The sequence below is a fragment of the Nicotiana attenuata genome, unplaced genomic scaffold, assembly GCF_001879085.1.
Source record: "Nicotiana attenuata strain UT unplaced genomic scaffold, NIATTr2, whole genome shotgun sequence".
Classification (NCBI taxonomy): domain Eukaryota; kingdom Viridiplantae; phylum Streptophyta; class Magnoliopsida; order Solanales; family Solanaceae; genus Nicotiana; species Nicotiana attenuata.
Window position 1 is genome coordinate 71,628 of NW_017670625.1, and position 24,964 is coordinate 96,591.

The following is a 24,964-nucleotide window of genomic DNA, read 5'->3' on the forward strand; positions in this document are numbered from 1 at the left end:
TTGAACATCTCATGACATTTCCTTAGCTACAAGAGGTACTATTAACATGGGCGGCTCAATAATAATATCAAATAAAATTTTTGTCCAGTATTAAGAAATTCATTAAATCTATAAGAATACTTAACTCAAAATTCAGTCAGCTAGTTCGATTATTATTGTATATTAACTTTATATCATTATAGGCATAAATTTGAAATACTAGATCTATCTCTGACTAATAAAGGTAAAATTTGAATTGTGCTACTCTTTTTCAAAAAAATTAAAAGTTGGAAGAGTGTCAACTTTTGTTAATTTAGCAATACTTCATGGCAAGTTTAATCTTGATTCTTAAAATGTTATGAATTCTTGAAATACTACAATTTCCTATTAACTTTAATATTCAGTGATAGTGAGACAAGATCTGTCCGCAGTCAGCACTCCACCAATCTGTCAAATAACACTATTTGTGAGTAGCTTTCTATGCACATGTAGTACCAATCGACAAAGCACCGTACTAACATTTTTAGCTTAATAACAACTAAGGAAATTCTAAAATAAAGAATCCCGAAATTTGAAAATAAAATTTACAAATTCAATTGAAAATTTGAAATTCTCAAAGTAGTAATTGTTTCATTTCGATTCTTGAGAACCAAACTATTTACTTACTTTTTATACTTATAAATAAATCGTTTAATTATTTCAGACTAGTCTTTGACTCTATAATTTTTATTTTCATTCATTGTAGATTTAAAATAGCAATCAAGTCAACCATTGTCCCAAGATTTGTGTTGTGAGACAGAGAGTAACCAGTACAATATGTTGTCTACTTTCTATTTTCAGAATATGGTTTAATTTATATTTAAAAAAATACTGAGATCTTGGTCAAATTAACTTCAATAATTCTTTCAATTGATATGCAAAAATAATTCTGTTGTAAATTTTCCCTCTTTACAAAATTCCTACTGTCCAAACTTGGTCAAAGATTTCATTACATTTTCAAAGATTGTTGTTGGGGTGAGATTTCCCTAAAACCAAAGTCAATTATTTTCCTCCATAAATCTAGTTATTTAGATACTAATAATAACTCAAAAACACCTTAATTAATGGCATTATCGTCATTCTCCTAAACTGTACGGAAAACATCTTGAATCTGAAGCTATATCATCTTCTTCTTCAGAAAAATTTGTCGGTGCCCTGTCCTATCACATCTGCCTCAAATAACCAATTTCATTTTCCACAAAAATACTCCAAATTCTGCTTTTCTTATTTATTCCTTTTACCTACATTGCCTATTTCTAATACTATAATTCTTCATTTTGTTAAGATCACATTTTCTTTTATCCCGCATTGCTACATGCGGGGATCATTAATCAGGTTTTAAACATACCCTCTTCTCAATTTCTTCTTTTAATTGATATTTGTTTCAAAGTTTCAATTTATATTAGATCTGAATGATAAAGTCCACATTTTTATTATTATTTCTTGATAATGCAGGTAATTTTGTGAGTGAATAAGGAAATGGGAGAGAAATCAAGAAAAGGAGGTTGGTGTGGTTGGATTATAGTTTTAATAGTGGTAGCAGCGGCTGCTGGAGCCATTGTTGTACTTGTTAAAAAGAAGCATAATGGTTCAAGCCCAGATGCTGCTCCTGTTCCTGGACCTCCTGGTTCTCCTACCAAGAAATATGCAGATGCTTTGAAAACTGCAATGCAGTTCTTTGATGTACAAAAATGTAAGGCCCCTTTTGATATTTTGAAGTAATTTTGTGTTTTGTGCTCATTATTTAGATCCATGTTGAAACATTTTCATTTACATTAATGCAGCTCACTTGTTCGATACTGTAGTTTGTTTTAATTTACTTTCCTTTTTGTTGGATACACTTTGTCTTTTTACTCTTGATCCTCTCCAGGATTTGTGTCATAATGACCTGGACATTTCATATGGATGTTGCACTTTGTAATGTCTTGGTTGCTCATTTCTATATTTGTTAAAAAATATATTATTTACTGTAATTGCGGGCTAAACTCTTTAATTGAAGTGGAATTGTAATTTTCTTATTAAAGTCAGTGCAATGAACTGATCCGTAGCTGAGGCGCCTGTGCTGGTGTAGAAGGATTAGTAATAAGAATGTACCTTTTGGCAGTGAGGGTAGGGAACTTATTAGCTGTCTAAACTATTTTCTCCTTATAATGTGGGACAAGGTCCAAATGTGTTGGTATCAACAGAGTTCCTAGATGAGGGTTTGGGAAGAAGCACATGGCCTTGTTTCTTTTGAATATGGAACAAGGTCTCAAGGTCACTGTATCAATTGAGCCTCCAGTGAGGGGTTCGGGAAGAGGTGCATAGTTCTTGTCTCCTTGCGATGTGAGACAAGGTCGTAAGGTGACAATCTAAGAAAATCACCCATTCGAGGGATTTGTCAAGATGTACATAGTCCATGTTCCCTCGAGAGCATCATCTAATGATGAATGGATCTGTCAATGAGTATTCTTGAGGTATTATTATGCCCGCACTGGTGGGTGGAAGCATTTCCCGAAAATACGCCTTATTCAGTCACCTTATCACTTCCCGATGTGTGACAAGGTTCTATGGCGATGGCATTAACAGACACATTTCCTGTGACTGATTGTTATAAGTTTCTACTGAGGATGTTCCTATTATAAATTATTGTCATAGTTATATTACCATGACTTCAAGTACTGTCCAGATATTTTTAAAGATTGATCTTAATACATACTGAAATGTTATTGGTGATTGCCCTAACTTAACCTTGTTGCTTTACGTAACTTGTTTTCTTGGAGACTTGTTCTAGTTTTTGTTCTTTTAAATTTGTACGTTGGGCTCACTTTCTTAAGGGTAAAATCTCTTATTGTTTCAGCTGGGAAGTTAGTAAATAACAAAATATCATGGAGAGGTGATTCAGCTGTCAAAGATGGAAGTCCAGCAAAGTTGGATCTCAGTAAAGGAATGTATGATGCTGGCGACCACATGAAATTTGGATTCCCTATGGCTTACACTGCCACTGTGTTGTCGTGGGCCATCCTTGAGTACGGTGATCAGATGAAGGTTGTGGACCAACTGGAACCTGCTCAAGACTCACTCAAGTGGATTACCGACTACCTTATCAATGCTCATCCAAAAGATAATGTTCTTTATATTCAGGTTCTTGCCTCAATTTTCTCTTTCTCGTATGCTTTTCTTGCTGCTGCTGCATTCAAGACTTATAGGCTTGCTGGAATGTTGAACTTTGGTCTTACTTTAGGAAGACTACTGATATTTAGAGATTTCTGCTATGAAACTTCCTTGTTCTTCATGGAAACTATTTAGGAGAATTCATCTTAAAGTGAAAACAAGAAAATTTCCCGAGTCTAAATCATTGTGAGGGAGAGTAAGTTTGCCTAATGTATTTAGTAAAAGAATATCATTACAGTTCTAATGGTGCAGAGGAGAGTGTCCTTATTTCATGCACTTAGCCTCGTATCTATATTGTTAACTACTCTATGTTCACGTTTTCCAAATTTGTTAATGATGGCCTGTTTGCTAATTGCTTAGTTGCTTGCAACATATAATACAAGTGAAGTGATAAGAAGTTGGTAAGTATTTCTAATGTGAAAAGAAGGCCCAGTTATAAAAGGCGCGCAACTTAAAATGCCATAAACATAGAAACGTTTAGTCAGATATCGTTATCAGTAAAAGATGAACTATATATATATATATATTTATTGTTAAAAGATGAAGAACTCTATTATTAAGTAGAAAATGACAATCCTCTAATATCCTACAGGAGTATCTTCAAATTACTATCAAAGTTTGATTGTCATGCATTACGGTATACTTAATACTCTTTTAATATGAATTAATAATTCTTGTAGTAATCAAGGATGGCTAAGCTTCATATCATCTCAAGCATACTGTCTATTTGTAGACCAACATGATGTTTCCATTTCCTGTCTCTATTATATAGGAGAGTTTAAGTTTGCATCAAGTGATCTAGTTCAGATAATATTTAACTCTTTTAGTTGTTTACAATTGCTTTTTCTGTTTTTGAACGTCAATCACGGTGATATTTCATTTGATCACATGTGTGTGAGTGTTTGTTTCACAAGCTCGACTCTTTGGCAGGTGGGTGATCCTGATGCCGACCATAAATGTTGGGATAGGCCCGAGGATATGACTGAGGAGAGGCCTCTTATTCAGATAAATGCTTCCGTCCCTGGGACTGAAGTCGCAGCTGAAACTGCAGCAGCTATGGCCGCAGCATCCCTGGTGTTCAAGTCCAGTGACTCGGCATACTCAAGTGATCTTCTTAAGCATTCTAAACAGTTATTTACTTTTGCCGACAAATATAGAGGTTCCTACAGTGAGAATATTCCTGAAGTCGCGACATATTACAACTCAACTGGATATGGGGATGAGCTCTTGTGGGCAGCAAGTTGGCTATATCATGCAACTGGAGATCAATCATATTATGATTATGCGACTGGGAAAAATGCAGATTCTTTTGGTAATTTTGGAAATCCAACTTGGTTTAGCTGGGATAATAAACTAGCTGGTACCCAGGTATTCTATTTTATATTGGTATATATAAGCAGTGTGTGTTTTGGATGTGAATTGCTCACTTTGTTTTTCATGTTTTGCACTTGAACTATTCAAAGTAAACAAATTGAATAAGTCAATGACTGCTTTAATTGCAGGTTCTTTTATCGCGGGTCAGCTTCTTTGATTCGAAAGGCACCTCAAACTCGGAGACACTTCAAGAGTATAGGAAAACTGCAGAAGCCGTAATGTGTGGTCTCCTACCGAAATCTCCAACAGCAACATCCAGCAGAACTGATAGTATGCCCCATCTAAGCTTAGCTCTATTTTTGTTCTTCCTGTTTTCTTCCCTATCAACACCTTTCTATGAGTATTGAGCAGATACTTGCATTTTTATTTGGAGTGGCTGACTTGCATAAGTCAACATAAAACGAGTCTATGTTTTACAGATTAAACCTATGTTTTTGTCCTATTTTCCTCTCTGTAATGGCTTGTGATATAGAAGACAAATTCAATATAAGTAGTGATTGAAGCATAAATCGAGAAACGATGTCTGAGTAGTAAATAGAAAAGCTGAAAATCTGCACCTAACCAGAACTAAATGCAATGAAGTAGAGATAAGAAACTACAGGCATTCAACTTTTCTTTTTCATATTCTGTTGAGGCATTAACTTCATGAAGTCCATAGATCTAAAACAAAATTTTTTACGGTCTTTATACCACTTTGACTGATGGTTGGAAAAGTACTATCTTCTTCTCTTATCATTCATTATATTTAGTAAGGAAAGAAAACTGATTGTGGTTTTAACTCTATCATGAAGCCTGTCTTAATCTTTTTCCTAAACCCTTTACAACAACCGTCTTGTAAGGAAAGATATGAGCTTAAAAGGGTAATTGTACTGAATGGTTAATTATTTCATTTAGTTCCACTCTCATTTCATTAGTTTACTTGTAACATAGTCTTTGTTACTCATTTCAAGCAAATGTTAATGCAGGTGGTTTAATATGGATAAGTGAATGGAACGCATTGCAGCATCCTGTAGCTTCTGCTTTCTTAGCTGTGCTGTACAGTGATTACATGCTCACTTCTCGGACTGCAAAAATAACTTGTAATGGAGACGCATATACACCATCTGATCTGCGGAAGTTCGCCATCTCCCAGGTACACTTCTTGGTCTTTGTACTTACTGAGAAGATATATATATATTTTTTTGGATATTTGATCTTATGTTTTATCAATAAGCATCCAACAACTATATCTTAATCCCAAGCACGTTGGGGTGGGTCCGTTATATGAATTATCAATCATGTTGCTTCATTTAAGTGCATCTCGATCCAATATCATGTATAAGAAAATTTAAAACAAAAATAGAAGTACTAGAATTTTCTATATTTACTACTGTCATTTAAATTTCTGATAGGACTAATAGACTTCTAGAAAACATTGGACCTGAAATAAGCGTACACATGACTAAAACTTAATTCTAACTAATTCGTGTTTCCTATAATCTTTTTATTCCATTGTCCCTATTTTTTGCTAGGTAAAACTTAATTCCAACTAATTGGCGTTTCCAGTATAGATCTTTTTCTTCCATTCTATTTTTTGCTAGGTCTGATTTTGAATTTACAAGCTTACAATTTTGGGGATGTACCCCACCTTTGTAGGCTGATTATGTATTGGGTGACAATCCATCGAAGATGAGTTATCTCGTAGGGTATGGTGACAACTATCCACAATATGTTCACCATAGAGGGGCTTCCATTCCTAAAGACGCTGATACTGGTTGCAAAGATGGTTGGAAGTGGCTAGATTCAACTGAACCTAATCCCAATGTTGCGACTGGAGCTCTTGTTGGTGGACCATTTCTTAATGAAACATATATCGATTCAAGGAACAATTCGATGCAAGCAGAGCCAACCACATATAATAGCGCTGTCATTGTTGGCCTTCTTTCTGGTTTGGTTACCACTTCCTCTGTGGTTCAATCTTTCACCTGAGGTGATAGCCTTCACGCGTGAGCCACCTCGTATTGTCTTCTACAGTATGTAGCTGCATACATAATTTTTTTATTTCTTGTAGCTCCTTGAACACATATATATAGGTGCATTATATATCTGTGTGTGTTAATGTTTGTGTGTACACATTACCTGCTCTATGTTACTAGTATTCGATTTACGCGCTCAACTGGCATATGGGTTTTTGCTGTATTAGTTTGCTCAAAAACATTATGCAAACTCTCTTGTTTTTCATCGCGTTAAAATTGCTAGATATGAGAAAGTTCCTATGATGGATTTAGAGGAACTAGTTCTGAGCATTTTTTTGTATTTGCAAATACTAGTTTGGCCATCAGTACAGCTTTTTAGTAGGTAGTCGAGTGTGTATCTTCCCCATACCAGTAGTATTAGTAGTTAGCTTTGTATTCTATTACTGATAAATCTCTATTACTACATGTTGATCATTCCACTTGTTTCCCGATTATTTTGTTGTTGTTACTGCTTGTTGCTATTGCTTTCTTTTCATCTTTCCTTGAGCTGAGGGTCTATCGGAAACAACCTCTCTACCCTCAAAGCAGGGGTAAGGTCTGCGTACACACTACACTAACTTCCCCAGACCCCACTTGTAGGATTATACTGGGTTTGTTATTGTCATCTGTATAGCTTTATTTTGATTGGAAAGAACAAGAACCAATCTCGACACCACTTTGTTTTTGCCGTTTAATCTTGTCTTCTTGTCCAAACACAGTCCATTTAAAACATCTTATGAAACATGATTTGATTTTTCATGAAAGTTCAATTCAAACTGATGTGAAACAGACCAGAGGCAAACATAGTACATACGTGCCACTCCACAGTGAAGCTAAGCTTATCCCAAAATCTGAAAGTGTATACATGATTGAGTAAAAAGAGCAGCTTTTAAAGAAAGTAGCAGAAGATGGAATGTTTTTCTTATGTTGGGTTCCAATCACTATACCAACTAAGTAGCAAAATGGAGTGGTCTGTCCACTGTTTTGCTGTAACCTTATCTTGTTTCTAATTTGGTATACTAGTGTAAACATTATGCATGTGTTAAAAAGTTGAGAAGGGACACTGTGTTATGTTATGTTATGTTTTCACAAGTGTTATTCACACAAGGCAAACATAGTACCCCTTATCTTGCTTTTTCTATTGCTTTTGCCTTTTGTTGTTGGAACTCAAGTCTCTTGCCTAGTCAAGTTAAAGGCTACATTCATCTGCTCTATTCTGTTCTTGTTCAACTATTTAATAATGTAAACTAGTTAACCAAGCACATCCCTACGGGTGCGGCCCTTCTATAGACGCTGCGTGAATGTGGAAAATGCTTTGTGTACCGAGCTGCTCTAGTTAACCAAGCACATGTTTTTTTCTGCGCCTAAATTGCAAAAATCAATCCATCAACTACGTCTCAGTTCCAATCAGGTGGAGTCGCTTATTCATCATAACTAGACTAATTTTACACCACTATCAACCTATTGCAACCTTCGAAAAAAAGAGAATAGCAATTCAACACGGATCTAAAGATCCAAATCCAATGAACACACAAAGCGGCTTGATCAAAGGGTCAGAAAATAGGATGACCGAGTTAAAACATTAGGAACCTTATACACAAGAAAGCCGAGTTACATATAGTGTTAGTACATTATATGAAAATTTAAGATACTGGAATTGCAACTAGCTAGGAATGCATAACTAAAATGAAATAACCACGTATTGAATACAAGGATCCAATAGTTATGACAGTATTATGCACAAATATGAGACTTCACAAATTAAGATATAACAAAAATACATTTTTCTCCCTAAATTTATAGTATACATACATGTAATATGAAAGACACCAATTTTGGGAAGAAATATAATTTATAGCCTTAGCCCCACTCTCTTCAACTACCAACCATTCTATGCCACTTTGATTTCTACTTTCTATAGTGGACTTTGAAACTTCCTCATTCTAATATCTTTTTGTTTTCCTTCTTTTACCCCAACTTATCAAAGTTCTTTATTAAGTTGTTCTATGATATCATGTAATGTTTTTACCTACATCATCCGGTGTTCTTGCCTAAGTTTTTGGATCTTATTGGTACTGTTTCGTGTTACTGTTTCCTTTATATGGTTTATGCATTATTGTTTTCTTTTTAACAATACTGTGACTAAGCTTTTTCTAAGCGGAGGGTCTATCGAAAACAACTTTGCTACATGTGAGATTCCACTTGTAAAATTACATTGGGTTTCTTATTGTTGTTGTTTTTGTAATTATGAATACTATCTACAGTTCCTCATGAATCGTGAGGTATGTGTTTCTCTCGAAGTTCTTATCTCATGTAGGGGTGTGCATTCGAATCGGTTTATCGATAAATCGAATAGATTATTTGTTATCGGTTTATCGATTTATCGATTTCGATTTCGAAATTTTCCTTATCGAGTTATCGACTTCGATTTCGATTTTGTCCTCTTCGGTTATCGGTTTATCGATAAACCGATAAGATATATAAATTTTTTTTGTTTTTTACCCTTATTCTATAATACCCTTTCCTTTACCGTAAGTCCCTAACCCTATTATTTCCTCTACCACATTTAAGGAATGATCATATTTAAAGCTCAAGGGAATGAAGTTCAAATTAATGGAAAACAGAATTAGCTGTGATGATGTATTTTTTTTTTATACCGTTGGAGTGTTGGTGGCATACATTTGATCCCTTACTTTAGTTTCGTTACATGTGCTTGTTGACACAATTTTTATGTTATAAACGGTGTTCGTCTTATTTTAGCTTCTTTTTGTCCATATTAGTTAGGCGTGTTTATAGCGATATATTTTCCGTGGAATCCCGCAAATTTTCTTATTGGTGTAATCGATAACCGAATCGATAAGCCCCAAAAATCGATAAATCGAAATCGAAAAAATCGAAACCTTATTGAAACGATAAGCATATGTACAAATCGATAATCGATAAGTAATTATCGATAAGGGTCAAAATCGAATCGATAAATCGAATGCACACCCCTAATCTCATGCACCTTTACTTGGAAAAATAAATTTACAAGTACTAATGTATACGTCAAATTATTATTTTTTATAATAATAATGGTATCTAGATTAACTTGTGTCCGTATCGACTATTATATTGAATATAACGTAATGAATTAAGAATTTTACATTGGGTGAACCGTAAAATCCAATTACGGAGAAGGCCAAGAGATAAAAATAAATATGACTCGTGCAAATAACAGAGTTTGTTCCAAAATAAAGATCCATTAGTACTAATAAAAGAAGCTTACACGTTTTACATTAGAGGAAACACAATCAATAACTATAGAATGACAAAGGAATTAATGTACATAAACAACAATCATATACAAACAGAAAAACAATTACTTGTACTACATCAACTTTTCTTGTTTAATCAGGCTTTGATTAACCTAATGCACAAAATGAATCAACACTAAACAAAATAATTATGTAATATTTTTTTTCCTGTAAACTAATCATCAACAGCTAGTTAAAAGTGCTGTGAGTTTAAGGGTACTACACTTCTCTATAAATATTATCTAATCCAAATTTTGAAGTATCAACGAGCAATTTCCAATTTTGTAGTTGTGTAGCCTATTTGTTGCTCCATTTCCCAACTTAATTTTGGTGCCACTCCATTATGTTTTGGAACATAATCCTACATAATTAAACACATTCAACATGTTAAAATAGGGGAATTAACAAATACTAATTCAAGATTTTAAGTCGGTAAATACATAATATCATTGCGCCGAAGCATGATGAATCATGAGTAGTACCTCAAGCTTTGACATGAGTTCTTGGGCAGTTGGGGCAGAAATAATTATGTGACGGGCAGAAGGTGTGACGAAACCTTCATCAACAGCTTTGTCTATAAATGACAATAATGAATTGTAGTACCCATCTACATTAAGTAAACCCACCTGCATTTACGTACAACACAAGTTAATTAGAAAATTTAAGAGAATAATTCTTATGGTCCTACATTCATTAAAAAAAAAAAAGAAAATACTAAAGTCGGTCCATATTATCTGTTTTATAAAGTTTTAAATATTCTTAAAAGACTAAAACAATGTTTAATCGCCTTAATCATAAGAGTATTTGTGTAAACGATCCTTAATCTTTCCGCAAACATCTCATTTTATTAACACTTCACTAATAGGCACAGGGGCAGAGCCGAACCCCGTAGCTTTTGTTTAAACCTTGTATTTATCTTTTAGAAATTTATTAATTATGTACAAATAATTATTTAGAATCCGGTAACTTAAAAGAATCAGACTTCCGAACTCATAAGCTTGAAATTCTAACTCCGCCTCTGAATAGGTAGTCCACAGTCGTGTAAATATGAAAAATACTACTACTAACAAATTACTTCTTTTTCTAAAACGATAAATATATTGAAATAAATTCAGTTTATCGAAACAATTAATATTTATGACCGGATATTATAATTTATAAGTTGATAAGCGTTTATTAGCCAAAAGCAAAATAGTGCTATAATTATTAGTCATCAGTCACTTATTTTGTTATTAAAAACAAAAACAGAGGATTAAGACAAGAAATCGTACTGGTTTATCATGAATGCCTAATTGAGCCCAAGTAATGACTTCTAAGAGTTCCTCTAATGTCCCATAGCCACCTGCAAACAAGATTAAGATGAGATTAAATTAGGATTAGTTGTTTCCCAATTAGCGACTAATTAGAATTATTAAAGGTAAATGACAAGCCTGTTTTTGACTGTTTCCATACTTGTGAACAACATTTTGGGTTGTCCACTTACGTAATTGAATGATACGTGTGAAAATTGATATGATATGAAAGTAACTAAAGACTTTGATAATTACTTTTTTAAATCAAGATTTAATAAAGAATAAATAATTAAGTAAAATGTTTAAATTTCTTTTTAAAAAAGGATTAACCTGGTAAGGCTATAAATGCATCAGCTTGCCTTGCCATTTCTGCCTTTCTTTGGTGCATCCCTGAGACTGCCCTCACTTCTCCAATACTCTCTCCTGTAATCTGTAAAAATAAAATAGTATTAAAAATCACATTAATTAATCACAAAAGATATGTGGTAATAGATTTATCTTTTACATAATTAATGTGAAAATTTAAAAAGTTTAGAGTTAGCAAATAAGCGAGTTAGGTCAAACTTGCTACTACTACTAGTAGATGAGAATGGTCAATATTTGACTGGTAAATATGTCAAGAAAAAACAAGACAGTACAAAAGTATTGTACCAAAACCATTAATATATCCAAAATATATGTACTACTCAACAATAAATGGAGCACATAAATATCTCTAGTGATAGTTGTTGTTTTTAAAGGTACAAAGACAAATTACCTCTCTTGGCATAAGAGTTTTCGGAATTACCCTGCCAAAAAAAAAAAAAAGAACACAGGAGATATTTAATTATTGGATAAGATTTTAATAATAAAACAAAAAAACAGAAATAAATGGACTTAAAAAAATATTGGTACCCTAACACGTGGCGGCCACCATTAAAAACTGCTTGAGAGACTAGACCCATTAAGCCAACACTTCCACCTCCATAAACCAAGTCGATGTTCCTTTCAACCTGCCAAATATTATAATTTATTTTATATTTTTAATTAAGACAAGTGTTTTTTAAATATATTTTTAATTTAAACAAACATTACTTGTCTGAATTGCTTACTCCACTAAATTCAACGTGAATCCCATTTAAAAAATAATTACTTCACGTTAATCTTACTCATCACCAACTGTTTTAATTTTGTAACACCAAATTAATCCAACCTGATTTCTTAATGCAAAACTTAAATTAAAAAAAAAAACAAGAACAAGAACAGCAACAGCAGAAAGGGGAAGATTGACTTGTATTATATACTACTGAATTGCTTAAAAGTTTATGCTATAGTACAAAAAATACACATAATATGATGCTGAATCTTGTTATGCTATTGAAACAATAATCCATTGATCTTTATTTTTTAGTTAAATTCAGCTTTCTCCATGTTAATAAAGTTTCTTCATAATTAATCGTACAGTTGAAAATACAAGTACATAAATTCTACTAGTACTTAGTTTCATCCATGCATATTGGGAAATCACATGAATTTCAAGCAAAATTGTTGTTTGTTTAAACACAAAGTAGAAGGATGGGGAAAAAAGTGTATTCAAGTTTCAGATTTAGTACATTTAAAATGAATGTGATCTTATTATTGTGTATTTTAAATATTTTCATAAGTATAAATAGTTTGAGCTGAAAGTAAATGTTCAATTCAACCACAGAACCGCCCTAAACCTGCCTTAAAAAGGAGGAAAACTATGTGATTTGAGGGAAAATTTGGTCTCTGTTTCATATGGTTATATTTGTTTTCATGCAATCATAAAGAATGAAGGGGAGCGTTAGAGCAATAGTAAAGTTGTTTGCGTGTGACTCGTAGGTCACACGTTCGAGCCGTGAAAACAACCACACTAATACTTGTAGTATGGTACGCTGTCTACATCAGCACCCTTAGGGTGCGATCATACCTTGTGCACCGAGCTGGTCTGATTTCTTAAACAAAAAGAAAAAGAAGAGAGGAATAGAGGAAATATACCAGTTGATTGCCAAGTTGAATAGCAGCAAGCTGATAACTAGGTTTATTGCCAGGACTACTCCCACAAAAAACACATATTCTCTTAAATCGTGAAGACTTTGTGAGCTGAGAAGAAGGGTTAATTTGTGGTTGGTGATTATTTTCCATAAGAGGAAATTAGATTTCTATGCTTTTAATTCCTTTCTTTCTGATTGTAAGTCAGTATCAAAGGAAAAGAGAGAATTATTAAAGAGGAGCAAAAGGAAAACAAAGCGTTTGGTTAAGAGGAATTTAAGTCAGCAAGTTTTCTTTGAATTGGAAGCAGAGGAAGTAATAGACAAAGAGGGAATGTGATATTTGAGAAGAGATGCTACTCGGTCTTATTATTGGTCCTTTTTTATATCCATACATCCATCTTTTGATCATTATTTACCCATGTTTTGGGACTTGGATATTCTTTATTCTTTAGAAATTACCTTTATTCTTTAGAATTATGAAAAGTAAAAGATGACAGCTACGGTCAAATTTTTTTATAATAATTTTATTTTTGGCTGCTATAGCAAAGTACTGTTATAAAGAACACATATATTATAGAAGAACTAACTCAAATAATCGCTCATCCAACAACGTAAACTAAAATTAGGCGATAGAGGTATAATATGTGCATAGTTTATGTATTATATATGTATAATTATGTATAAACAATATATAATCTATGTATATGGTTAGAAAAAGTAAACAATGAATATAACCGTTTATGTGTGTAAAGATCTCATTATTATAACATAACATACAAAATTGATTTAAAAGAAATTTAATTGTTATAGTGGAATATTATTATAGAGGATAGCTGTTATAAAGGAGTTTGACTATATTAGCATGGTTAAGGAATAATTATCCCTTGAGTACAATCAAACATTTAAATATCACAAATCGAATTATAGTGTATGAGCTCGAATTCTAATATTTTACGATACATGATGTTTAATTAGCTTTCTTAATTCCTTGTTATATATATATATATATATATATATATATATATATATATATATATATATATATATATATATATATATATATATATATATAGAATGGTCCAATAGTTAAAGTTTACAACATCGGTTTAACCTCCCCATTTTTATTCATTCGAACTTTACTTATTCGATTAATATGCATTCGCTCTATTGAAAGCTCACTGAGGATCTTTGCCGCTTCCTAACGGAAAGGACTCTATTTTCAAGGTTTGAATCCGATATTTTTAATTTTAAAAAAGATGAACCTTTAACATTCCTGTTAATTGTGCAAAAAACAAAAAACAAAAAAATAAAAACAATAAAAACGAGAAAAAGAAGTGAAATTACTAGATACTTACAAATTTGAAATTGAAAATGCAAAAAATTGTCACTTTCAATCTAAAGGCAAAGAAGGTGCAAGGAAAGGTTGTGTAGTGAAAAGGGTCCACCTCTTCCTCTCTATATCGTGGCAATTAGCAAGGGCAACTGGGAATTAACAACTTATTCTTTATATATATTTCTTCTCTTTTCTTTTTTCCCCCCTTTTTCTTTTCCTTTTCATTTTTCCTCTATTATTCTTTTATATTTTTCCTTATTTGTCACCCATATATTATTTTTAATCGAAGGTAGAGAGGCCAAAGCAAATGAATAGGATGAATTTTAGTGAGATTGGGAACCATACTGTCTCTTTTATTATTTTTTGTCATTTTGTTTAATAATGTATAAATTTAGCAGTTTATATATGTTACGTGTTTATTCTCATCTATGTATAGTTTGGTAGGATTTTTTCTTGTTAGAGTATTATCTTTATTAAGGTTTGTACAATTCGTCATTAAATTTTAGAAATGGATAAGATCCTATATTTAATTTTTCACTTTGAGAGCACCGACCTAAACAAATTATTTTCGTTTTATTAAGATATTTGACTTTGTTTTTCTGGTTGTTTGCCCGTTCATTTTGAGGTTCTCTAAGCCAAGATCAGTTGTTAATTTGCATGGAATTAGTGAGCGGTGAAATGTCATAATCTTTCTATTGGATGAAAATTATTTGATTCGGGATTATAGTATTTTATGTTATTGGGTTTAAAGTAAGAATTTATATATACTCAATGGATTTATTAAGACAAATATATGATTTTGCGCTAACATTATTGGGTTTGACCGAAACCGTTATCGAAGCTCTAGCTTCGCCCCTGAGTGTTCTCTCGTCTTTAAATGGTGAATCACTAAAGTCAAATTCATCTTGCGCGGACGTAAGACGATAATTGAAATTAGACTTGAGTATGGGACGAAGACTCGTTCATTTTAATCCCCTTGTGTTGAAGCAAGATCGTACTGAGATTGAGAACACCAACGAACGCTCTTTTAGCCCCATTAATAGTAATTCGTCGTTAAATTGCATGTATTGAAAATTTGAAATCAAATGAATTCAAACAGAAAAGTATAATTGGCTTTAGTTTGTTGAATTAACGTGTAAACACATTTTAATTAGTGTGAATTGATATCATAATAGAAGAAATGAGGAAAAATAAAGGTATAAAGTGAAAGTTTGAAACCTCTTTTTCTTTCCTAAAAAGAGTAAATGGGATAATGCCAATTGTCATCGCACGTAAGATGGGGGAGGATTGGTATGAAATGGGCCAGGAGATAGTGGGCCGGGTTGCATTTTAATATTAGGAACAAAATACATTCTTTGACGGTGCCGTACGAAAATCACGTGTCTAACTAGTGGTCCTTTTTAATTGGGCCACAGCCCCTTTCATCTCTAGTAACTATCCAGCAATGCATCAAAAAGCCCCTTCGACCACATACCTTTCGATATTCCTTTTTCTTTTTTCCACCAGATGTCTCGTACTTGCATTGGTGCCCGATTCATTTGCACCAAAAAGTTATATATTGTGAGATAAAGCGTTTTTTAATAAAGACAATTTCATACTCAGAGTTCGAACCCGAGATCTGTGGTTAAAAATGAAAGAGTACTTACTACTCCACGATAATCCTTGTTGATGTATGTATTCCTTTTTATTCATTCTTTTCTCTAGCTCACTTATTTTTGGTTTTAAATATACTTTCCCTAATGGTTACATTTTATTATTTAAACTAAGCAAAAAAGGTTTGGAACCATACGCGTGTCTATATGTAGTATAGTTGATAATTTGTTTTGAATGTTAGTATACTCCCTTGACCATAGGGTGGAATTAGAAAGTACGTGGTCAAATTATCTAATCCCTCATTTTTTTAATGTGACACTATCTTCTTTTCCATTTAAATTTAAGCATTCCTGTTTCATACGTAGTAAAAAGAAGAGTAAAAAATGTTTAACTAAAAAATAGTAATCAAAAGTTCACCAACAGTTAAAATTATCCTACTATAATTTGATCTCTTAATCTGTGAACTATAGTTTAAAATAAAAAGATAATACCTTCTTACTAGCAAAACTCAAATTTTATGTAGCATTGCCAGTGGGAATGATGTCAACAATTTATATAAATTATTAATTTTGTAAGTATTTATTTTTTTGTTAATATTTACTTTTCAACTCCATACATATGGCATCGACTTTGAGAAATTTTACAGGTCAAAAGTTTCATTTGCTTGGTCTCTAGAAGACTCTTTCATCCAAATTATAGGGTCCATGTTCCTTCACTCTATCCTTCATTTATTATATTTCTTTGGTCAATATCATTCATTTATTTAATTCGTCTTTGTCATTCCAAAAGTTTAAATAAATAAATAAGCAAATAATTCGAAATTTTAAAGTCGTATGAAACATTGAATTCCAACCCTTCCGTCAAAGTATTAATAATACTTGGAACACTGAATGAGAAAAGCAAATGAAACATATCTATTACTATTTACTAGAGTCCATTACTCAAATGGTCATTCAGCTATCCCAAATTATCTCCTAAAGTCACTTTTCTTCGTTTGTAACAACAACGTCACTTAACTATGCCTATAGCACTCAGAAGGTCACTCGACTAGATTTTCCAAATTTTGGATTGCCAAATACCTATTTTACCCTCTAAATTATAAACATTTATCTTCTTTTTATTTTTTAACATTTTAATATTATGAATTTCACCTTTTAATTTATATTATGTACTTACCTATAGAATAAATAAATTTTATTTATAAATTAAAAAAAAAGTAATTAATGCTGGAATATCAAAATAATGAGCATAGTAAAAAATATTAATTAGAATAATTTGTTCGTAATAATAATTTTAGTATTAACAACAAAAATTCAAAAATTTATTTATACAATTGAGAATGAAAGAAAATAAAGGTTGTAAAATATATATTCCATGCATGTAATAAAAAAATAGTTATTTATATAAAGGTATTTTTATAATAGACATTATATATTCTTGAAAATTATGCTCAATTATATTATTATTCCGTCATTATAAGAGCTGAAAACTACTTTTTAAATTTTTATATTATAAATAAAATATATTTATTTTATAGGTAAGTCCATAATGTAGATTAAAAAGAGAAAAAAATATAATATTTAAAAAGTTAAAGAAATTTGATTCTTTAGAGGGTAAAATAGGTATTTGACAATTCAATATTTGGAAAATCTAGTTGAGTGACTTTCTGAGTGATATATGCATACTTTGTTGTTACAAAAGAAAGAAAGTAACTTTAGGAGATAATTTGGGATAGTTGAGTGACCATTTGTGTAATGTACTCCTATTTACTACTAACACTTTATCAATTTTGTAAGATAATGACTGGGCGAAAATTAAAAAAAAAGAAAAAAGGAAGATGGCTTGAGAGTATTTGTCAGTGCGTCACATTGCAAGATTAGGTTAATTCGAGTGGATTAATCGACTTAATTACACTAATCCTTTTTCAAGAATCGAATTATCGAACTAACGCGTGGATAAATAACCTTCCCCCATGTGGAGGTTCCATATTAACCTTGTGGCACGGTCCAATCTCACATCTTATGACAGTCATTAACTCATTATCGTAGTATAGTTTCAGAAAGAATAAATCCACAAAAAAATTAATTTAATTAGGACCAAAAGAGTTTAATCTTTGATTCTTTTAATAAACTTTTCTTGTGTATAAACGTCTACAAAAGGTTAAATTTCCAGTTTAGTTTTCTTGGAAACTGCAAAAATAATACTCCCTCTCAATTTATGTGATGCACTGAATTTTAAAAAAAAGACTTTTGAATTTGTTGTCTAAATAATCATAAATATCAGAATGGATATAAATTATCTTATAGTAAAAAACAAAACAAAAAAAAATTAAAACAATTGTTTTGTAAATATAAAAGAAGATCATTCTTTTTAAAACATATTAAAGCAGAAAATGCTACTCCCTCCTGTCCACAATAAGTAACCAATTTGTTTTTGGCACGCCCATTAAGAAAATACTAAATTCTATATAAAAATACCTAGTATGACTAAACTACCCTTAATTAAATATTTAATGTGAGGAGTAAGAAAACTTTTTAGGGATATGTACATAAGGGTAATTTTGTGAAAACAAATTGAATTTTTTTTTATTATATAAATGGATACTTATTTTGGACCAAAATAAAAAAGCAAACTGGTCATTTATTATGGACCGGAGGAAGTACATGTCACGTCGTGCAATTATGTTGTAAAGTCTACTCTATCCATGTAGTCATGTCGCCTAATATGTCCCTGTATATGTTTTTGTGTTTCTTAAATTTGCTAGGAAACTCTTCAAATATATTATAAAAAAAACATCTGAAACTCAAATTCTTTTAAGCGATTGACAATAAACGTAATATATAGACCTATCTTAATTAATGGTGGAGTAAAGATTTGAGATTTATGGTTCTGAACTTACCATCAAATTCATAACTTATTTTTAATTGTTGAATTTACAATTAAATATTTATATATAGGATTTAAATAAAAACTATTAAATTTTTCCGAACTTGTAGCTAATATATGTGTCTATCTTACTATTAACAGGAAAAAAAATACTTATACAATAACCGCTGGATAAAGTTAACGACTTTTCACCTAATTCCTTTTGCGACCGTGTTGTAACAACTCCGGATATTAAACAAAATACCTTGAAACCATGTAATTTGTACTGCACCTGCCATTGGTAAGGCAGATATTATGCTACTCAGTAATGAAGTCTGAAATATCGTTATGAAAATTTAATGGTGTTCAAAATTTAATACATATTTATATAAAATATTAATCTTTGAGTTATATAATATAATATAATTTCTCGAAGGACCAGTATATCTCATCGGTTGTAGCTATGTTATTGAAATTAACGAAGATTCTTTAGGATATTTCAACACCTGTTAAATTAATTAAAATTTTAATATATTAAGTGTACGAATTAATGGCAACTAAAAAGAAATAGACTATAATATATGAAAAAGAGTGAAAATGAAAGATAAATGTGGGGTCTGAAATTATAAATGATTGAAGTAAAACGGGTCAGAGTTGGACTAGGGTTGCACGTGGAGCAATCTTTGTCCCAAATCACTTTGCTTCTTTGTTCTTTGTTCCTTTCCTCTTCTTTTTCAGCCAATAATCCATTCAGAAAATGATAATTCAGTAGTACTAATACTTTCTGGTCGTCTCTTCAAAATGTATAGTTTCAGTTTCAGAATTGGATTCAGAATTTGAAAATTATGAGCTCTTACAATGATTACTAGAAAATATTGAAATCCATAAGTTATATAATAGATCTAACCATGCTGATCAAAAGCAGAGGCGGATTGACGACGAGTATATCTGAATCCAGTACTTTCGATGTAGAAAATAAATTTATGCGTAAAAATTTACTAAAATGCAATAAATAGTAGATATGAATCCATAATTTTAAAAGTACGATGAGTTCAATGCTAAGAACCTTAAAAGTTGAATCCATAGAGCTTGAATTCTGGATCCGCCTATGATGATCATAAGAGCTATATATCCCAAAATTTGAACTTAGCCATCCGATGTCTAGCACAATAATACTACATTCAGACCTCTCTATAACCTTATCTCTATATAATACTCATTCACTATAAAGTAAAGCTTTTCTCTGAATCAATTTTTATATAATATCTCTTCATTTAATATTTATTTTATTTCTGTGTTATTTCCATCTTCAAGAACAATTATTACGAAGGGTAAAAAAGAAAAAAATTAATTAATTTTGTCTTGAACTTCTAAAATGACAAATAATTTGAAATAACTATTTTTAGTAGCCACGACTGTTAACATGAGACGGAGGGAACATAATTCTACGTTGCATTAGTAAGAGTACCTATACTTCCACTCAAGTTCTTTTAATTAGATAGTAAGTAAAACAAATACTACTATATTATGTATACTTAAAGTAGAATATTCTACACTTATGAAGTAATTTCTTTTCTATAGAGAGAGACTCTCATCTATCACTAGAACACAATCTAATGGACAACCCACCCACAATACCAAACATACCATCGGAACCACCGAATGCCAACAAAATGGAGGAGGACACTCCCCAACTATATTCGTACAAAGAAATGCTCCTAGATAAACAAGATACCTCACAAGCAGATTACTTTGTTTCTGAGATTAAAAACCCAGTAATTCAACAAAAAGGCAAGGAAACAACAGGCCCAATCCTACTCTCCCAGGAAGGCAAGAACATATTATATGAGCCATGGCGCTACTCGGTCATCATTAAGCTCTTTGGCCGGCGTATGCCACATTATCTTCTCCGATCCAAATTAATTGAACTATGAAACCCATCCGAACAGTTAATCTTGATTGACTTAGGGTAGGATTTCTTCATAGTCAAATTTGGTAAGGAGGAAAACTTGGCAAAAGCTATCCAACAAGGGCCATGGTTCATTTCTGGAAGCTTCCTCTCTGTCAGACGGTGGGAACCAAAGTTTGTCCCACAGGAAGCGACCCTCTCCCTCACTGCGATTTAGGTTCGTCTCCCCCAATTGCCCACTGAATTCTACGACAAAAAGATCCTAGAAAAAGTAGGCAGAAAACTTGGGAAACTTCTCAAAATTGATACGTGCACCTCCGCAACTCTGAGAGGAAGATATGCCAGAATATGCATTCAGGTACCATTGGAATTGCCGGTTGCAACATCTGTTACTATAGGAGACCATAAACAATTGGTGGTCTACGAAGGTGAGAATGTCCTTTGCACAGGATGTGGAAGGATAGGTCACACAATGAAAGGGTGCTCCCACGGGCTGAAACAAACCCAAACAACAACATCACACGACAACCCAGAATGCTCCAATTCAAAGCCAAATGGCGAATCCAATACAAAATCAGATGGTGAAGAAGAAGAGGAATGGAAAATTGTTTCCTTTCCAAGAAGACGAAAACAGGGACCCCCCACCTAGCAACGATCAACAACAAATCAAAACAAAAAGGTAAGCAAATGACCCAACCGGACGACATCCAAGTTCGAATGTTCGACGCCATTTCTGGTAAGTTCCTCGAAACTCAAACATTCCGTTACGGTTCTAAAGCTAACCCACTACAGGACACGAGCCCAACCCAATGCATGAAACAACCACTACACAAATGGAAAATTAATCCACACTCGGGCAGCCCACAAAAGAAAGGCCCAACATAAGCATGAAGAGGAAGGCGGGACCGGGATCCAGTAATTAATAAGCAATCAATCAATCAATCATAAAACTTAAGTAGTTCAACCTGTATCAGTTCAATTTAACTCGTATTCGAACTTCTATTTGTATGAGTCAAAATCTGAGCAGACAAGAATTGGCATGGAAAAGGACGGCGAAAAGTTACTTGGGACAGTCATATCCATACAACGCTATAACGACACATACCTCGGCCACGGCCGAGGTCATGTATTCAGAACGTTCGAGAGGCGAATTGGATATTACGAAATTTCAAGAGGTCGACCCGTAATATAGTCAAACGACTTAAGTATTATGGTTAATGACCGTGGGGTAAAGGAGAAGACCTAGTATATAAACTAAGTAAGAAGAAGAAGAAAAAGGGGCTAGAGAAAAAAGGAACACACAGGATTTTCGAAGAGGAGAGATCTTCATCTCTCTCTCTCTCCCTCTCTCTCTCTCTCTTTCCACGAAGGAGAAAGAAGCAAGGAAGCTCAGATCTTCGACGTATATCATTTGTCTTATCATATCAAATGTACGGGGTTCAACCTTGCAAAGATCGGTGACCCTTTTTACCTATGTATTATTCATTGTTGTTTAATGTTATATAAACCACCACCTTCTTCTTATGTAATAGGATTCATTCAGCGTTACAATTAAATATTATGTGTGCTATGTTTGCTTACTCTTATCCTCTATCTTAAATCTAGGGTAAATTATCTTTGGCTAGGATTTACCCGAAATCTTCTTATTTAACTAGCTTAACAAAAAGCTTAACACTTTTTGGTCAAACAATTTGGCGCCGTCTGTGGGGATTTCTTAGCCAAAATTTTAGTTCCCTTGAGATATGAAGTCAGCCAGGGTTTCACACCCCGGCTGTCGCAGCTTCACCCTCCAACTTGAGAATGTTGTAGACAAGCTTTTGAAATAACCAAATCAAACAGGGCCAGATCTTTGCATGAAGTCGGAACTATACCTGATATCTGCACAAAATCCACGTCCTGCTGTAGCGATAGGTTTGGTACGTAGTGAGTTTAAGCTGTCAAAAGTGAGAATATAGCCACAACACACTGAGCACGTCCGCAATCCTATCTGCTATATTAACGTTAAATATCAATCTATACTTCGTGCGCATTACCCCCCCCCCCCCTTAGGAAAGGACGATAGCCTACTGTATGATTCCTTGAAATAACAAGCTTGTCCCACCCGTATGTACGGAATATAACTTATGTTTCCTTTATTTCTGTGCACCCGGACTGGATCGAACCGGGACTCGAGCTCGAGATCCCAACGGACGAAGTAAGTTGTCAATCCGTAAGAAGTCCAAACTCAACTAACGACGGAGCTAAGCACGGGGCTACCAAATCTGAAGCCATCATTCGAGTATGGGACTAAATGAGTCTTTCTACAACGTCCCTCTCTCCTCGCCGGCCAATCAGGTCAAGGTAACGGACGATTTCGTTTGGTGTAACTTGTTATTTTTCCTTCTTTCTGAATTGGGACAGGAACATGAGCACTCTCGTACATGCGCGAATAAGGAACAAACATCATCAAAATAATACTCCAGGAAAGCGTTCCGCATCACATCTTCCCGCAGACAACAGTCGAGCAAAACCCTCCACACCGTACCATACTGCGAATAACAGACAAACGGCAAGCCGACATTGTTAAGAAACAAACCTCCACAGCCTGGGACTGGGCGGTGAGCCATGGAACATACAGTCTCTCCGACACAGGCAGAACAAAAGCACAAAAATCTTGCACGTAAGCTCGCCATGGCAATCCTATGCCGGTTTAGCCGACTAAATATTACAAATCACGCCCAAATTCTGTTCGAGTCAATCAAGTCCCAGGGTGCCCAGAAGCACAAGCAACAAAATGCATCGCCCGTCCCGTCAATGAAGGGACTAGGTAGACTGGGACTCACCCCGACGCACAATACTCTCCGATGAAAGCAAAATTAAACAAACCGGGACTCACCCCGACGCATGCATAAACGATGCAGCTACGAGTAATATTCCCCAATAAAAGCAATGCAATAGACAAATCTCACCATTCCACCGAGCCCGCACATCACCAAGCGAAAGGAAAGTTTGACCTCGCTCGAACTCACAACAGGTTATAATTCGACCTCACTCGAAGTTACGCCCTTACGGCCATCGGCCCTCGCCAAGCGAAAGGAAAGTTCGACCTCGCTCGAACTCATAACGGGTTACAATTCGACCTCGCTCGAAGTTTTACCCTTACGGCCATCGGCCCTCGCCAAGCGAAAGGAAAGTTCGACCTCGCTAGAACTCACAACGGGTTACAATTCGACCACGCTCGAAGTTACACACGGCCATCGGCCATCGCCAAGCGAAAGAAAAGTTCGACCTCGCTCGAACTCACAACGGGTTACAATTCGACCTCAATCGAATTCACACCCTTACGGCCCTCGGCCATCGCCAAATGAGCAAAATGCGATCCCGCTCAAGTTAGCAACTCGATGTTAGACCTCGTTCGAACTCATCACGGGTCACAATTCGACCTCGTTCGAATTCACACCCATGCGGCCCCCGGCCATCACCACGCGAAACTGAAATTTGATCTCGTTCGAACTAACAAATCAAAACTAACCTCGCCCAAGTTGGTGAGATAAATTCGACCTCGCCCGAATTCACAAGTCCACAGTGACCTCGCCCAAGTTGGCAAGATGAAGTTCGACCTCGCTCGAACCGACAAGTCAAGACTGGCTCCACTCAAAATTTGCAAATCTAGTTCGATCCTACTCGGATCAACTACCAGAAGTCAGGGACTTATTGTGAGAAAGTCCAAGAAATTCTAAAGGGAAAAAGAGAAGGAAAAGCCAAAAACATACGAACGAAGACAAACCAACCATTTCATTCAAAGAAAAGATATCTTACAAAGGGCCAAAAAAAATGGGGTGGCCCCCACCTGGCAACAACAAAAGAACACAAAAAAAACTAAAGTACAGAAAGCTATAAAAATTTCACTCGGCCTCATCTCCACCACCATCTTCTCCGGCGTTGTCATCATCGAAAGGAAGCCCATCTTCAGTCTCGGCACCCCCACCGGCCTTCGGTGTCGTTGCGTCATAACCGCAGGCAAGACGAGCCTCGCGTGCCTTGACCCAATCCTCTTCAAAAGCGGCTTCAGGAACGCTCCCCGCCGTCCACAAACCCATATATATATCTCGTTGGGCCTCGGCATGGACCCATAGCTCGTACAAACGGGAGGGGGGGGGGGGG

General features: G+C 34.1%; 2 protein-coding genes across 2 annotated transcripts; one reads left to right on the plus strand and one right to left on the minus strand.

Moving 5' to 3' along the window:
- Positions 1-1,123: 1,123 nt before the first annotated feature.
- LOC109241657 (endoglucanase 2-like) lies at positions 1,124-6,979 on the plus strand. The gene is made up of 7 exons (XM_019408413.1): positions 1,124-1,353; positions 1,474-1,711; positions 2,858-3,141; positions 4,102-4,539; positions 4,674-4,815; positions 5,511-5,677; positions 6,181-6,979. The coding sequence occupies exons 2-7, from the start codon at positions 1,498-1,500 to the stop codon at positions 6,511-6,513; spliced, it is 1,578 nt and encodes a 525-aa protein (XP_019263958.1). The 5' UTR covers positions 1,124-1,353; positions 1,474-1,497; the 3' UTR covers positions 6,514-6,979.
- A 2,782-nt stretch (positions 6,980-9,761) lies between these two features.
- Positions 9,762-13,490, minus strand: LOC109241658 (cytokinin riboside 5'-monophosphate phosphoribohydrolase LOG1-like). The gene is made up of 7 exons (XM_019408414.1): positions 13,126-13,490; positions 12,022-12,119; positions 11,885-11,915; positions 11,458-11,557; positions 11,107-11,177; positions 10,318-10,461; positions 9,762-10,196 (listed from the first exon to the last, which is right to left on the minus strand). The coding sequence occupies exons 1-7, from the start codon at positions 13,270-13,272 to the stop codon at positions 10,098-10,100; spliced, it is 690 nt and encodes a 229-aa protein (XP_019263959.1). The 5' UTR covers positions 13,273-13,490; the 3' UTR covers positions 9,762-10,097.
- Positions 13,491-24,964: the final 11,474 nt, after the last annotated feature.